The following is a 16,524-nucleotide window of genomic DNA, read 5'->3' as shown; positions in this document are numbered from 1 at the left end:
CTTTTAAAGTCACAGTGCCATGATAGAGAAATAAATTAAAAGAATCCAAACTTTCTCAGCATCGTGAGGTTTAAGGTCGAGTATGCTCCCTGCTAGCATCAACAACCAAATTTCCCGCTATGCGTATTCAACTTTATTTATCAGGCTTTCACTAACACAGAGACATGCTAATAAAGCATTTTCTATAACCATAGCTCCTTATACTATTTGGCACACAGGCTGTAGTCTACTTGAAAACTTCAGTGATGGTATATGAAATTACAGCTGTAGAAAGTGGGGCATGTAGTTAATTTTTAAAAGTAATTTTTTCCCCAAAAGGGGAGTCAGCCATGAATTCCCACACTGGAGGAGCTTTGGGAGGCAATTAATTTGGGGAGTCGTTGATTATGTAGGGAAGAAATTTGAAGGAGTGATTACTTAGCAATTGCTCATTTTAATTCAGATTAATCATTTGGGAAGTGTAGATATCAGCAGGTAAAATTCATTGTGCTTACAAAATAAGACAGTTACTCAATGGAAGGCATTGAAAAGCAAATAATGTATTAATAAAGATGAACAACACTGTAATTAATTAATGTGTTTTTACAACTATTAAACATTAATTTAAGATTCTGAGTTCAAGCATATCTATGTAATAATAGTATTTTCATTTAATTCATAAAGCTGAAAGAACAACTACTGTAAAAAAATAAGTTTTAATCCTTAGCCAACAGTGAAATATAAATCAAAACAACTCTGAGATACCATTGAAAGACCCCGAAGGGATACTTTCGTAGAGGGAGACCCACACACCCAGGAATCAGCGAGGCCACGAACTGGATGCAAAAAACAAGAGGCTTTATTGGAGACGCAGGTACCTGGGGCGACTTAGCTTCTGTGTGGCTAAGCGCCCCGAGCCAAGGGAAAAGGGGTCCTTATATAGGAAAAAAGGCGCAAGCTAGGAGCAAGGATTCTATTGGATAATTCTAATGAGGCATTATACAGAGCTATTCCCATTGGTCAATGTATATGAGGCGCTATACAGGGTTATTCAAATGAGGCAAAGTACAGAGTTATTCAAATGAGGTGAAACACAGAGTCTTTCAAATGAGGCGAAATACAGAATCATTTCCATTGGATGGTTCAAATGAGACACAGAGCCATTCCAGATCAGCATATTCTCAAGGTCTGGTGTCTGGTACAGCAGACTCAATTCCCCCCCCTTTCCTGATGGCTGACCTTGGGGGCGGAGACCTTGGGACGGAGTGTTTCTCTTCGGGCGGGGCGGGGGCTCAGGGGCAGAGCTCCAGGCCGGCTCACTCGGTGTTTGTTCTCGTGCTGACCCACCTGGTGCTCGCCCTCGTGCCAGCCCACCCGGTGCTCGTTCTCGGGCTGGCCCACCTGGTGCTCATTCTCGGGCCGGCCCCACCCGGTGCTTGTTCTCGGGCCGGGCGGGGAAAGGCCACCGGGGGTGGGGATCGGGGAAGCCGCCGACAGGAGGAAGAGGAGACAAACTTGAGAAAGAAAGGGCTAAGGGACAGGGGTCTTTCATTCCCCCATTTCTCTTGTAACTGAATGGAATCTTTCATTCAGAGGTCTCTAGATACTCTGGATCTATTTGCTTTAGCTGATGATATTGTTGAGTTAAGACTAAGGCCTGTACAACAGATAGTCGTTCTCTGATGAATTGAGTCAGTTTGTTCAGAATGCAGGGACCAAATATGAGGATCAAAAATAGAATAACCAGAGGTCCCATGAGCGTGGATATAAGGGTAGTCAACCAGGGGGATTTAGCGAACCATCCCTCGAACCATCCTTGTTGAGACTCAAATAGCTGTTGCCTCTGTTTTAGCCTCTCCCTAAGTTTGGCCATGCTATCCCTAACTATTCCTGTATGATCTGCATAAAAGCAGCATTCTTCCTTGAGGGCAGCACATAGCCCCCCTTCCTGTAAAAATAATAAATCTAATCCTCGTCTGTTCTGCAGGACCACCTCAGAGAGTGATGTTAAGGATTTCTCGAGTGCACTGACTGACTCTTCTAGGACCTGGATATCCGTGTGCATGGCTTGTTGTAGAAGCTTAAAATGATTAATTCCCTGTAGGGCAACGGTTCCGGTCCCTATGCCGGCTGCTATGCCCCCCACTGTTATTCCTCCTAATAATAGGGCCACGGTAAAGGATATTGGCTCCCTCTTATATCGGGTTGATTTCTCTAGTACGCTGTAAACATATTCAGGTTGGTGGTATGTGACTTTGGGCCAAAGTTCTATCAATATACAAAAGTCAATGGTGGTGTTGAGAACAGTGGTAGAGACACAGGGAGTCAACCCAGTACTGCAAGCCCAATAAGTTCCATAAGGGGCAACAAGGTATCGGCTGTCCTGAGATAATGGCTCTACTTGGTTACATAATTCTTGATGTGAGGAAGGAATCCTGCCTATGCATAGCCCCTTTCCTGAGACCTCAGATATTGTGAGCTTGTGCTGCATAGCAGCTCCGCAACTGGTAGGTGCTGAGGTCTGGTTGGAGTAGTTGCCCAGTATTGCCACGCCTTCATAATATGGGGGCCGGGAAACTAGGCATAACCAGCATTCCTGAGTCTTGTTGGGGTCTGAAAAATTTAAGGCTTGGTAAACTCCTTGGATTAATTGTAATAATCTATCTCTGGTACCTGGAGGGTCTCTGGTTATCTCGATGTTTAGGGCATCTGGGGTGGGGGAGAAGGTGACAGCACCTGGTGTAGGAGTGATAGCTTTAGGAACGGTAGGGGGTTTAGGGACTTGAAAATGGGTTGGGGATCTCTGGTCCGCTATTACTATGTTTGGCCCGACTGATTGTTGGCTTAGGGGAGTAATTTGTCTGTACAGGGAGAATAAAGTCACCGGATCTTTCCCTGCTCGGTGCAGCCTGAGTCCCCAGACCTTAGGACTATCCCAAGTAGTTCTTTTTCCAGCATCTGTGAACCTTAGGATGAGAGGGTTGCATTTTCCTCCGGGGGTGGCGCCTTGAAAACCTCCCCCTCCGGCACTATCATAACAGGGTCCGCAGGCTCTTTGCCCACATCTCCATGGTCCTTTCCCTGCGTACCCTGGGATCTCCCTCCGTTTGAGAGTGATGAAATCCCAAGAGGAAGAGGGTTTCCAGTAAGCCTCCCCTGTGGTTTCACATCCCCATCTTGCACAGTACCCTTCCTGCGGCCCCCCGCAGCCATGAGTTGGTTTATGGCCGGGGCAAACATAAAAATCCTTGCTTCTTGTTCCTATCCTTCCCCCAGGGTGGTGGCATCCGTACCCTGGGAATGGTTCCTGGTCAGAGGGATCCCAATCAGACCCTACTAAGTCACATAGGTCGACATAGAGAGGAGGGAACCCATCATGTAGAGTCCCTATATAAGTGCTGAGGTTGGCTATTTCCCCGGTCCCTAGATTGGCTATTTTCCAGGTGATATTATAAACCCTGTGGGGGTTAGTTGCTACATGGGGGGTAAACAGACAACCAATCAACAGGAGGGTGTACGAGAGAGTCTTATCTTTAAAGGATTTTGAGTGCGGTGTGCGGTCCATTCTGATGCAGTGGCTGAATCGGTGGGTCGGGCTGGCTTTACATGTGAAGCATGTATCCAAGCTGCAATGCCGTCTACCTTGAGTGCGGTGGGAGTGGTAAGCAAAACGATGTAGGGTCCCTTCCAGCGGGGTTCAAGGTTCTTGGCCTGGTGACGCCGGACCCAAACAGTGTCCCCGATCTGGTAGGAATGGGGGATGGTGGGATGGTCCCTCTGGTCTTTATAAGCTTGAGCAAGGGGTTTCCAGACCTCCCGTTGTACTAGTTGGAGGGCCTGTAAATGAGCTTGGAGAGAAGGGGAGTTAGCAAAATCTGAGACATCTTGATCAAGAAAGTTAATGATAGGAGTAGGTACTCCATACAGGATCTCAAAGGGTGTGAGCCCATGTGGTCCAGGGGTATTACGAGCGCGGTAGAGTGCTAGGGGGAGTAGGAGGACCCAGTCTCTAGTGCCAGTTGCAAGCGACAATTTTGTTAAAGTCTCCTTGATTGTTCTATTCATCCTTTCTACCTGTCCTGAACTTTGGGGTCTATAAGCACAATGTAATTTCCAATCAATCCCCAACAAGGTGGCCACTGACTGACTTACCTGGGAGACGAAGGCGGGCCCATTGTCTGTTCCCAATACCTGAGGCATCCCATAACGGGGAAAGATTTCTTCAAGCAATTTCTTAGTAACGATCTTGGCTGTTTCATGTTTAGTAGGGAAGGCTTCAACCCATCCTGAAAAGGTGTCTACAAAAATTAATAGATACTTGTATCCATATTTTCCTGGTTTAATCTCAGTGAAATCTATCTCCCAATGTGTTCCGGGCCGGTAGCCTCTGACCCGGTTCCCGGGAGGAAGCTTCAGTCTGGATGCGTTGACTCGGGCGCACGCATCACATTGCTCAGTTACCTGTTTTAGAATATCGTTCTTCCCCAAAAGGAAATTGAATTCCTCTTCTCGTTCGAGGAGCTCCCGCATCTTCTTGGAGCTCAGATGTGTCATCTTATGTAAAAATGTCACTAGGTACTTGGTTACCCGGTAGGGGATGACAGTCTTTCCTTCATAAGTCCAATCCCCGTTTGGTTCCTTTGCGGCTCCCAATTTCTCTAGGGTTTGGATGTCTCTTTGTTCATAGTCCCATGAGGGGAAGGGATGGTCGTTGGTGGGCTCTAGAGCCAGGAGGTTAGTGGTGTCTGTGGTCAGGGCCGCCTCTCGGGCAGCCAAGTCTGCCCTTCGATTGCCCCTTGCTTCGAAAGAATCCCCTTTTTGGTGTCCAGGGCAATGTATGATACTTAAGGCAGCGGGCAGATGAAGAGCCCTTAAGAGAGCGAGGATTTCCTCCTTATTTTTAATGTCTTTCCCTTCGGAGGTAAGCAGCCCCCTCCGTCTGTAAATTTCTCCATGTATATGGGCAGTGGCGAAGGCATAACGACTGTCTGTATACACGGTGAGCCTCTTACCTTCTGCCAATTTTAGAGCCTGCGTGAGTGCTATGAGTTCTGCCCTCTGTGCGGAAGTTCCAGGGGGGAGTGCCTGGGCCCAGACGACCTGATTCTCTGTGGTGACTGCCGCGCCCGCCTTTCGTTCTCCTTGATGCAAAAAGCTGCTTCCATCCGTGAACCAGATGTGGTCCGGGCTAGGTAGAGGCTGGTCAGTCAGGTCGGATCTCGCTCCATGGGCCTCGGCCAATACCTGTAAGCAATCATGAGCCTCGGGCTCCCCAGGGAGGGGGAGCAGGGTGGCTGGGTTCAGAGTCACCAAAGGCCCGAAGTGGACCCGGTCTTTGTCTAACAGCATAGTCTGGTAATGAGTCATTCGGGCATTAGTAAGCCATCTGTCTGGAGGCTGTCTGATGACTGCCTCTACTGCATGAGGGGCATGTATGGTCAAAGGCTGCCCCAAGGTTAGCTTGTGAGAATCTTTTACCAGCAGGGCTATAGCAGCAATCATTCGAAGGCAGGGTGGCCATCCCGATGCCACAGGATCCAATTTCTTGGAGAGGTATGCAGTGGGCCTTCTCCAAGGCCCCAGTTTTTGGGTGAGGACTCCCTTAGCATAGCCCTCCTTCTCATCTATAAAAAGTTCAAATGGCTTAGCTAAGTCCGGTAGACCCAGGGCTGGTGATTCAAGGAGAGCCTTTTTGATGTCGGTGAAGGCTTTCTTTTGGGGCTCTTCCCATTTAAAAGCAACCCCTGGCCGAGTGAGGGGGTAGAGGGGAGCCGCCATTTCGGCAAACCCAGGGATCCATAGGCGGCAGAAGCCTGCCGTTCCCAAGAATTCTCTCAGTTGGCGGGGATTTTGTGGGGTGGGAATGTCTAAGATGGCTCGCATACGGGCTTCCGTTAGCCATCGACGTCCATCCTTTATCTTGTATCCTAAATAGGTCACCTGTTTCTGACATATCTGGGCCTTCTTGGCGGATGCCCGGTACCCTAGGCTCCCAAGAGTCTGGAGGAGGGCTTGAGTGCCTTCCTTGCATTCCCCTTTGGTTTTGGCTGCCAGGAGAATGTCATCTACATATTGTAAGAGGATTAGAGCGGGGTACCTAACCCGGAATTCTGCCAGGTCCTGATGTAAAGCTTCATCAAAAAGGGTAGGGCTGTTCTTAAACCCTTGAGGTAGCCTAGTCCAAGTCAGCTGCCCAGAGATTCCAAGGGCCGCGTCCTGCCATTCAAAGGCAAATATAGGCTGGCTGGTGGGATGCAGGCGGAGGCAGAAGAAAGCGTCTTTAAGATCTAAGACTGTGTACCAGATATAGTTAGGTGGCAATCCACTCAGCAAATTGTAAGGGTTGGGGACAGTAGGGTGTATGTCCTCTATCCTTTTATTGACTTCTCTTAGGTCCTGCACTGGCCGGTAGTCATTAGTTCCCGGCTTCCTAACGGGTAGCAAGGGTGTATTCCAAGGAGATTTACAGGGCACCAGAATCCCTTGTTCAAGTAACCTTTTAATATGTGGCCGAATTCCTTCGCGGGCTTCTTTAGGCATTGGATACTGTCTGACGGATGCAGGAAGGATGGCAGCTTTTAAGGTTACTATAATTGGGGCCTGGTTAATGGCAAGGCCCATTCCTCCTGTTTCAGCCCAGGCTTGGGGAAATTCCGCAAGCCAGTGATCAAGGGTTTCCTGATTGTTCGAATTAGTCCTCTTTTCATGGAGTCTATATTCATCTTCTATGGACATTGTCAAGATGGTAAGGGGAATTCCCTCTGGCCCTGTGACTTTGACTTCTGACCTCTCAAAGTGTATTTGAGCTTTTAATTTGGTCAATAGGTCCCGTCCTAGTAAGGGGTAGGGGCAATCTGGCACATGGAGGAAAGAATGCATAACCTTACCGGTCGCGAGCTGGAGCTGCCGATTTGTAGTCCAATGGTACTGCTTTCCGCCTGTAGCTCCCTGTACCCATGCAGTCCGGTGACTCAGGGGTCCGGGTGACCGATTCAGAACGGAATGTTGTGCCCCTGTATCGACTAGGAAGGTGACCGGATGCCCCCCGACTTGCAGTGTTATCCTGGGCTCAGGGGGGGGCTCCTGGCCCCGACTCCTCTAATCTTCTAGGTTCAGGAGGTCAGAAACCCTTGGCGGTGGAAGCTTGGCCCGGGGGTTCTTAGGGCATTCTCTTGCCCAATGTCCTTTTTCTTTACAGTAAGCACATTGGTCCCTGTCCAGGTGGGGCCCCCTTCTGTCATCCCTCTGTCTATTCTGTCTCTGGCCTGTCACTACTGTGGCCAATAACCTGCTCATTTCTTTATTCCGCTTACGGTCTCTCGCAACCTCTTTTTCCTCAGCTTCCTGTCTTAGTCTTTCCTCTCTCTCCTGAGTTTCCTTCCTCCAACGTTCTTCTCTTTCTGTCTGTGTTTCCCTCTTATTAAAAATACGTTCTGCTTCCTTCAACAAATCTTGGAGTGTATATCCCTGTAGATTTTCTAGCCTTTGAAGCTTGTTTCTTATGTCCGGGGCTGATTGCCAAATAAAGGACATAGAAACGTTGGTGGCCTGACCTGGATCTTCCGGATTATAGGGAGTATACATCCTGTACGCTTCTTTCAATCTCTCTAGAAAAGCGGCAGGTGATTCCTCCGCACCCTGTATTATCTGCTTCACCTGGGCCAAATTAGTGGGTCTGCGTCCTGCCCCCCGGAGTCCCGCTACCAGCAACTGGCGATAGAGACGCAGGTGGGTCCTACCTGCTTCGGTGGTAAAATCCCATTCAGGTCTTTCAAGAGGGCAAGCCGCATCAATTTCATTGGGTAGCTGGGTGGGCTGCCCGTTTACTCCTGGGACATTTTTTCGTGCTTCTAGTAGCACGCGCTGTTTCTCTTCCGAGGTTAAAAGGACCTGCAAAAGCTGCTGACAATCATCCCAGGTGGGTTGGTGAGTCGTGAGTACCGACTCTATGAGAGATGTCAGCCTCACGGGGTCTGCAGAAAAAGAAGGATTATTATTTTTCCAGTTATAGAGGTCCGATGCTGAGAATGGCCAATACTGAGGTTGGCCGTTCAGCCCAGTTCGGAGGGGCAGAGTGGTTGAATCTGGAACGGGCTGCTCCCTACGACCTCTTAGTCGATAAGCCATTGGTGAAGGGTCAGGGGCCGCTTCCGCCAAGGCAGCGGCGGAGTCCGCTTCTGCCTCTGGTGGGGGCGGCAGTGGCGGATATGGCGGGGGCTCCTCCGTTAATAGATCAACCAACTGGTCTTCTCCCGGAGGGAGTACCTTAGGTGTCTTCTTTTCTTTAGCCTTAGTGTCTTTCACCACGGTAGGGTAAAGGTTGGAATGGGAAGGGGGGTTGGGAGGAATCAAAGGAGTGGGAGGTGTAGGGGCCGAAGGAATGGGTCGGTTGGAGCGGTTAGAGGGGGGAAGGAGAGAGGGGCCCTTGGGATGTAAGAAAGGACGTACCCAGGGAGGGGGGTCCTGAACCAAAGCCTCCCAAGTGACGATATAAGCCACTTGATCGGGATGCCCGTGTGGTCCAGGATCCATAATCTTCTCTTTTATCTGGAATATAGTCTGGGGGTTAAAGGTACCATCTCGCGGCCAGCCTACGTCAAAGGTCGGCCATTCTGAAGAACAAAGAGTAATCCATTTGCGTTTACGCACATTAACAGATTGGTTATGAGCATATTCCTGTACATCTTTCCAGTGGGAGAGTGTTAGGGACAAAGGAGTGGTGACAGTTTGCCCCATAGTTTCTAGGCTTAGGAGGGCACAAATGACAGCTACAAGACAAAGACCGAATAACACAGAACAGACTTTCGCAGCGCGGTTTCGACAGAGAGTCGACAGAAGGAATTGAGAGAGAGTCGAGGAAGGGGGCCCTCCTTCCTCGTCCCCAGTAAAGATTGCAAATCCCTCAAGCCGAGGGCCTTCTCCAAAGAGACTGGGAAAATGTCCAGTCATAGATCTAAGTTCAAAGTACAAATCTCTCACCCTGAGGGCTTCCCAAGTTCAAAATACAAATCCCTCTTCCTGAGGGCTTCCCAAGTTCAAAATACAAATCCCTCTTCCTGAGGGCTTCAAACGCTACCAGGACGTCTCCTGGAGCCGCGGTCGGGAGTTCGGACCCGTCAGTCCCTCCTCGGATCCGCCTACAAATGTACACAGCTGTATACTACAAACGCAAGCGCAATTCACAAGACAGACTCAGACCAGACAAGACAAAACAGCGGATCCGCACAACACTTACCTCCCAGACGTGGGTCGGTGGTCCCTGGGCGGGTCTCAATCCCGGACGAGCCCCCAAATGAAAGACCCCGAAGGGATACTTTCGTAGAGGGAGACCCACACACCCAGGAATCAGCGAGGCCACGAACTGGATGCAAAAAACAAGAGGCTTTATTGGAGACGCAGGTACCTGGGGCGACTTAGCTTCTGTGTGGCTAAGCGCCCCGAGCCAAGGGAAAAGGGGTCCTTATATAGGAAAAAGGCGCAAGCTAGGAGCAAGGATTCTATTGGATAATTCTAATGAGGCATTATACAGAGCTATTCCCATTGGTCAATGTATATGAGGCGCTATACAGGGTTATTCAAATGAGGCAAAGTACAGAGTTATTCAAATGAGGTGAAACACAGAGTCTTTCAAATGAGGCGAAATACAGAATCATTTCCATTGGATGGTTCAAATGAGACACAGAGCCATTCCAGATCAGCATATTCTCAAGGTCTGGTGTCTGGTACAGCAGACTCAATTCCCCCCCCTTTTCCTGATGGCTGACCTTGGGGGCGGAGACCTTGGGACGGAGTGTTTCTCTTCGGGCGGGGCGGGGGCTCAGGGGCAGAGCTCCAGGCCGGCTCACTCGGTGTTTGTCCTCGTGCTGACCCACCTGGTGCTCGCCCTCGTGCCAGCCCACCCGGTGCTCGTTCTCGGGCTGGCCCACCTGGTGCTCATTCTCGGGCCGGCCCCACCCGGTGCTTGTTCTCGGGCCGGGCGGGGAAAGGCCACCGGGGGTGGGGATCGGGGAAGCCGCCGACAGGAGGAAGAGGAGACAAACTTGAGAAAGAAAGGGCTAAGGGACAGGGGTCTTTCACCATCTTACTCCTGTCAGAAATGCTAAAATCAAAAACACCAATGACAGTATATGCTGGAGAAGAAGTGGAAAAAGGGGGTCACTCTTCCACTGCTGGTGGGAGTGCTAACTCTTACAGCCATTTTGGAAATCAATTTTGTGGTTCCTCAGGAAAATGGGAATCAATCTACAAATATATCCAGAAATTTCACTCTTAGGCATATATTCAAAAGATGCACATTCGTACAACAAGGACATCTTCAACCATGTTCATAGCAGCATTATTTGTAATAGCCAGAAACTGGAAACAACTTAGATGCCCCTCAATTGAAGAATGGATGGAGAAAATTTGCACAATGAAGTACTACTTATCAAGAAAAACATACAAAAACATTGGAATCTTGAAATTTGCAGGCAAATGGATTCAACTAGAAGAAACCATCCTGAGTGAGGTAACCCAGTTGCAAAAAGACAAAAATGGTATGTACTCACTCTTATATGGATTTTAGATCTAGATCAAAGAAGTAGCAGCCTACAATCCACACTGCCAGAGAAGCTAGGAAACAAGATAGTCCCTAAGAGAGACATACATCCTCGGAGAAGGGGAAAGGGACAAGATCTCCTAAGATAATGGGGAGCATGGGGGAGGGGAGATGTAGTTAGAAGAAAAAGACATGGAGAAGAGGAGGGGAGGGGAGGACATGAGGGAACAGGAAAATCTAGTCAGGGGAAGAATAGAGGAAAGCAAAAAAAGAAATACCATCATAGAGGGATCCATAATAGGTTTAAAGAGAATTCTGGCACTAGGGAAATATCCACAGATCTATAAGGTTGACCCCAGTTAACAATAGTCAAAAGGCTACCTTAAATGCCCTTCTCTGATAATGAGATTGATGACTACCTTATATGTCATCCCATAGCCTTCATCCAGTAGCTGATGGAAGCAGAAGGACACTCCCACATGTAAACACTGAGCTGAACTCTGGAATCCAGTTCCAGAGAGGCAGGAGTGGTGAGCAAATGGGTCAAGACCAGGCTGGAGAAACCTACAGAAACAGCTGACCTCAAAAAGGGGTTGTTCATGGACCCCAGACTGATAGCTGTAACATAGGACTGTTACAGACTCGCTGACTGATGAGGTCAGTTTGGAGCCACTGGTAGTAGATCAGTATTTATCCCTAATAGAGTTGTCACACTTTAAATGGATTATCAAATCCATAAGTTACAATCTGCCTAAAACTATTGTCCTTGTCTTACCCCAGTAGATAGCAATAAATTTGGTTTGTTGGTGAGGTTTAACATTCTTAATGAATAAGACTGGACACTGCATTATATTTTGACCTCAATGAGTTAATAAAAATTGTTCTTATGTCTATTTTTCAAATATTCAATCTTAAAAATTCAATTACATTTATTTTACTTGCAAAACAGCTCTAAAATTCACTACATGTAGACTATCTGTAGAATTTATTGGAGAAACCCAATATTAAGTAATAAGAATATTTTGAGTGACAAGATTTTTGCAAAAGTCCAATAAAAATAACAGTCTCTTTTATAATTATTTTCCAATGTTTAAAATATTAATAGAAATACATTTATTTGTAGTTCAATCTAATAAAAATAACTAAGAGGAAAGTTGTAATAATCTAGCCTCAGGGTAAATTCTTGTTAGTCTAACTTAATTAAAAGATAAAAACTAAAAAAAATCATTATGTTAAATTTGAAAATTTAAATTATTTCTTTGATTGCCTTTCTATATACCTAAAATATTTTATTTCTATCTATGGTATATATGTGTAATGCAAAAACATATAATTAATATAAACAATAAAAATGCTCAAAATCCACTGATCATCTAAGAATTATATTCTTACTTTTTCTGAGACTCTTTAAGACAATGCACAGGTACTGTGTACTTCTGTCAAATCCTGCATTGTTATTTATAAAGTGTGAATTATTATTACTAATTTGAAGGTTTGTAGTTAAGCATAACCATGCTCTATACATTGTTTCAGGATGTAAGTATTTTATTTAGTGTTTATTTTGTTAATTTTCTTCAGTTTAGTTAGTGGTCAGGGCTTGATGTAGAATGCCCCCTTGTTTGCATTATATAATATTATATAATATATAATATTATAATATTATAATATTATAATATATCCATGTTTCTATGCAGACTCGGGTCTGAACACAATAGTTTGAATGAGGAATGTCTTCCATAGAACACTAGCCTGGCCTGGAGCTACTCTTTGGTAAGAGTATGCATCCTTTAGGAGTAGACACTTACTGGTGGAAGTATGTTACTAGGAGCAGACTTTGAGTTTTTATTGCCTCACACCACTTCCTGCTTTCTTTCTGTGTTTGCTGTGGTAAAGAAATATGGACTTTCTGTTTCCTGACCCTGCTGTAATGTCAACCCTACATTTAGGGAACCTATCCCTCTGTATCTATAAGCATAAATAAACTTACTCATACTTGAGTTGTTTTTGATAATATGGTTGTTTGTTTTGTTGTTTTCTCACAACAACAGAAAACTAATACAGTCACATATGCCAAGTTTTAAATCATGCACATCAGGATCCATAAACTTTGTGCTTGGCAAATTAAAAAAGAACTATCAGTAGATATACAAGTCACTTATTCTTAGAAGTTCTAGGGCCAATATGGTGTTGGTTTTTTTGTCTGTTGTTGTTTTTGTTTTTCCTCCATGTTGTCTTAAGACTCATGCGACTCACTTTCACTACTAAGGAACAGGAAGCTTCATTGCTGGGGAAATAGTTGAGGTTAACAAAGTGATCTTCCCTGGGATGCCTTTCCAATGCATCATCAATGCGCTAGATGTCTCATCTTATAAGTTACATGAAGAACCAACACTGTGTGGTAGTTCCATGTGTGAATAGTTATACATACATACAACTCTAAATGAGCCTCTGGATGAATTTCAAGTGAGGAATAGGATATGTTCTTCTCACATGATTCTGTAGGAGATTAATGGTAGTCACGAACACAGAAACATCTAAGACTGCAGCAAAGACTTGTCTCTTTCCATTGAGCCCTTCCTGTAAATCAATCTCTAGTGAAATTGATGCTATGGTCATTAGATTTTTCAGTCTCCACGAAGCTATTAATCAAAGCACAGACAGAATGGTACATAAACTAACATATTAAAATTAAAACACATTATTTCAAAGTGAACTATTAGATTGAAGTAGGCTAGGCATCCGCAATTCCCCACACATACCACCAACTTAGCATAGTCTTAGTGTTTCTAATGACTATGCACATTGAAATGAAATCTCCCCCAAATATTTCAAATTAAAATTGGAAGTGATAAATTCCCTTGGGATTTTAATTTTCAATATTTATTCCATAAAGTCCATTTCCAAAGCTAACCAAAATGCCTATTCAAGCCTTAGGCAGTGGAGATAGCTCATTGCATATCAGCTGGAACTGAGAAGTGATCTAAGATAAGTAAAAATTGGTGTCATGCTGAAATATGGAGATAACAATTAATTCATAATCTAAAGATGAATATCAAATCTGGCTCCACTGAAATGCAAACAAAGTGAGCACTCTGTCAAACAAAATCTGAACATTCTTGTCACTTAAAAGAACAACTATTCAGTACATGTCTCAGCTGAACCTTCCAAGTGACAGGCATTTCAAATGTACCTGATTTTTCTCAAGAATCCTTTACAAAGTGCTGTTAGGCTCACCCCTTCAACATAGGCCCAGACCACAAGAATGTAACAGTAAATGTCCAAGTCATAAAAGCATACAACCAAAGTATTCTTCACAAATAAAACCAGGAAAAGAAAGACTGTTCCATTTGTTAAGTCATCAGCAAGTATTAGAGTACTCTGTGCTCTCTATTAGACTGAGGGGAAGCTCATGGCATAAACAAATATCAAAACAGCTATTAGAACTCCCCTATCCATAGGACCAACTCACACAGGGCATTCTATGGAGACTGTAGCACAAGTGATCATAGGCCCTAGATAAAAATGCAGCCAATATCACCTGGGATGGTGGAGCCCTTGCTCAATATTGGTTCATCAAATCTGTTATCAAACATTTAAATCCTTGCCTTATTTTCCAGGCATTCCAAAAGTAATTAGGAAGCAGGAATTGACAAGAAATTTGATATATTTACAATTTAATCAAAGCACTCGCATCTCAATTTGTCCTCTTTAGTTGTGTTCATCCAATTTCTGGTAAACCATCAGACAAAGACCAGAATACATGCAAATTTAATTGTGATGAAGTGGAAGTGGTCCTTTCCATATGAGAACTTGACTAAGATACAGACTACCCTCATTGCTCCCATTCATTCACCGAAGAGTGTGGTATAGACATCTGATCTTAGAGGTATATTTTTGAAAAAAGAGAGAGCCTCAGGAATTTCATACCATGGTGGATATAAAATCTCTATAATTCCAGGGTTCTCCAAAGATGTTTTGTTGCTAATTCTATTTATTCCTTTGATAGGTATAAAATAGAATTATTGTAGAAGAAAGCTTTAGGTCCAGACTCCTGCTGTGTAGATAAGCAGCTTCATTCTGTTTATATGTCATCTGGTGAAGAAATGGCATTGAAATAGAAGAGTGTGAAAGAAAGTGAGGAACAAAAGGACTGAGCAAGGCCTAATATTAGAATGAAAGAAAAAGAAGCCGGAGAAGTAGACGGATGAAAATCTCCTAGTAGAGGCTAACCAAAACCAGAACTTGGGAATGTTGGACATAAAAAGTTATGCCAAAGTTTCCTAAGCAACCTAAGACTCGATGTCATACAAAAATACACACTGATTTAGATATTAGATGCTAATGAGACGCAAGACACAGGAAGTTGAATACAGAGATACATGTAACACACACATGAGGAAGATCCAGGAAGACAACACTATATAAATCAGGCAAACACATAGTTTATGTGATATAAATAGCAGTATCCTTTGTGAAGAGGTCCCATGGAGCTCTTTTATTTTCACTAATATTTCTTTTCACTCTGGGGTGCCTCTTTGCTTGAACTTTATTTTCTTCTTCGAAATTCTCCCTAAAATTGTAAAATATCTGCTCAATTATTTTTTTTCAAGAAACTAGCATGCCTCCATAATTATTCAAATGAACCAAAATATCAGCCAATATTGACATGAAATAAATTTGATACAGGTGTTTTATCTTGATTCATAATAACGGCCCTAAAATTCTTGCAATTTCCTGAGAGAATAGGGCAATGGTTCCATTGTACACCCATATACTAAAGTCATAGGAGCTTCCTTTACAATTTGGGTATTTTAGTTCTAGTTAATTGATATTGTGTGAGCCATGACTTCAGGAGAGATGATCAACACAAGAAAGACTGAGTCAGGGCAAGATTGTAAGGTGAATGGGGCCAATGAAAGCACCTTCACCCTGACTTAACCCACCAATGTCCGTGCTTGATCCAAAACCACACTACAAAAATTCACCAATCCCAAGACACTGTGAAAAGTCTCCCCACCCTCACCCTGGAGCCCTATGTGAGCTCTATATCCTGTTCAGTGTGCTGCTGCTTCTCACCCTACAACAGTTACCCTCCTGGATTCTGCCTTCCAAATAAATTTCTTGCATGAGGTTTGTTGTGCTAGTATTTTGGGGGATAAGTTGAGGGGAAGTTGACACACTTAGTTTCACAAACATAAATGGAATAGTTTTTCTTTGGAAAAAAATTACTCTTCAGAAACAAAAAACCAAAAAACCAAAGTGATTAAAACAGATTATGTGGGCCTGAAGACCTGCATTCCTCAATTTGCTTCTCTCTGTCTCTCTGTCTCTCTGTCTCTCTGTCTCTCTGTCTCTCTGTCTCTCTGTCTCTCTCTCTCTGTCTCTCTCTCTGTCTCTCTCTGTCTCTCTCTCTGTCTCTCTCTCTGTCTCTCTCTCTCTCTCTCTCTCTCTCTCTCTCTCTCTCTCTCTCTCCTTCTTTCCTCCTATATCTCTTTGGTTTACTCCAAGCCCAGTGCATGTACCATGTATTGCAATTTCTTTATTACTTGTTTTTTTTACTATAAAGTACAAATACTTTTTACATTGTTTTTGTCATACCATATTTCATATATTCTGAGAATACTGATTAAAATGTAAAGGAAGGAACAATTTAAAGCATGAATTCACCAGATGAAATACTGTTCCCATGCATATGGATTTCCTCGATTCACAACTGAACCCCATTAAAAAATACACTCTACACCTTCAGGCTGATGTAGGGATACAGAAGAGCCCTGTAGTAAATGCTTTTGGTATCTTTCCACCACACACCATTCCTTTCAGTGTAGCTGTACTCTAGCAGAGGAGCTGTACTGAAAGCCAAGACAGTTGATTTTGAAGAGAATGTGTATACTTTTCTGAAATTGTTCTGGAATCTTTAATGTGTGTGAGAGAAAGTTGAATTGTTAAGTTAAATTTAGCATTTTTTCTCTTTTTTTCTACAGACTTAGGACACAGCCCTGGGCTTT

General features: G+C 44.5%; 2 protein-coding genes across 2 annotated transcripts; both read right to left on the bottom strand.

Annotated features, from left to right (window-relative positions):
• Nucleotides 1–1,549: 1,549 nt before the first annotated feature.
• On the bottom strand, nucleotides 1,550–3,680 carry LOC113835329 (MLV-related proviral Env polyprotein-like). Its single transcript, XM_027412381.2, has one exon. It carries the CDS (start codon nucleotides 3,542–3,544, stop codon nucleotides 1,565–1,567), a length of 1,980 nt encoding a protein of 659 aa, XP_027268182.1. The 5' UTR covers nucleotides 3,545–3,680; the 3' UTR covers nucleotides 1,550–1,564.
• Nucleotides 3,681–6,865: 3,185 nt separating this feature from the next.
• Nucleotides 6,866–9,208, bottom strand: LOC113835330 (bromodomain-containing protein 4-like). Its single transcript, XM_027412382.1, has one exon. The coding sequence runs from the start codon at nucleotides 8,926–8,928 to the stop codon at nucleotides 7,078–7,080; it is 1,851 nt and encodes a 616-aa protein (XP_027268183.1). The 5' UTR covers nucleotides 8,929–9,208; the 3' UTR covers nucleotides 6,866–7,077.
• Between the last annotated feature and the right edge of the window lie 7,316 nt (nucleotides 9,209–16,524).

This window comes from Cricetulus griseus, chromosome 4, assembly GCF_003668045.3.
Source record: "Cricetulus griseus strain 17A/GY chromosome 4, alternate assembly CriGri-PICRH-1.0, whole genome shotgun sequence".
NCBI classification, from domain to species: Eukaryota; Metazoa; Chordata; class Mammalia; order Rodentia; family Cricetidae; genus Cricetulus; species Cricetulus griseus.
This window is presented reverse-complemented; position numbering and strand designations above follow the sequence as displayed.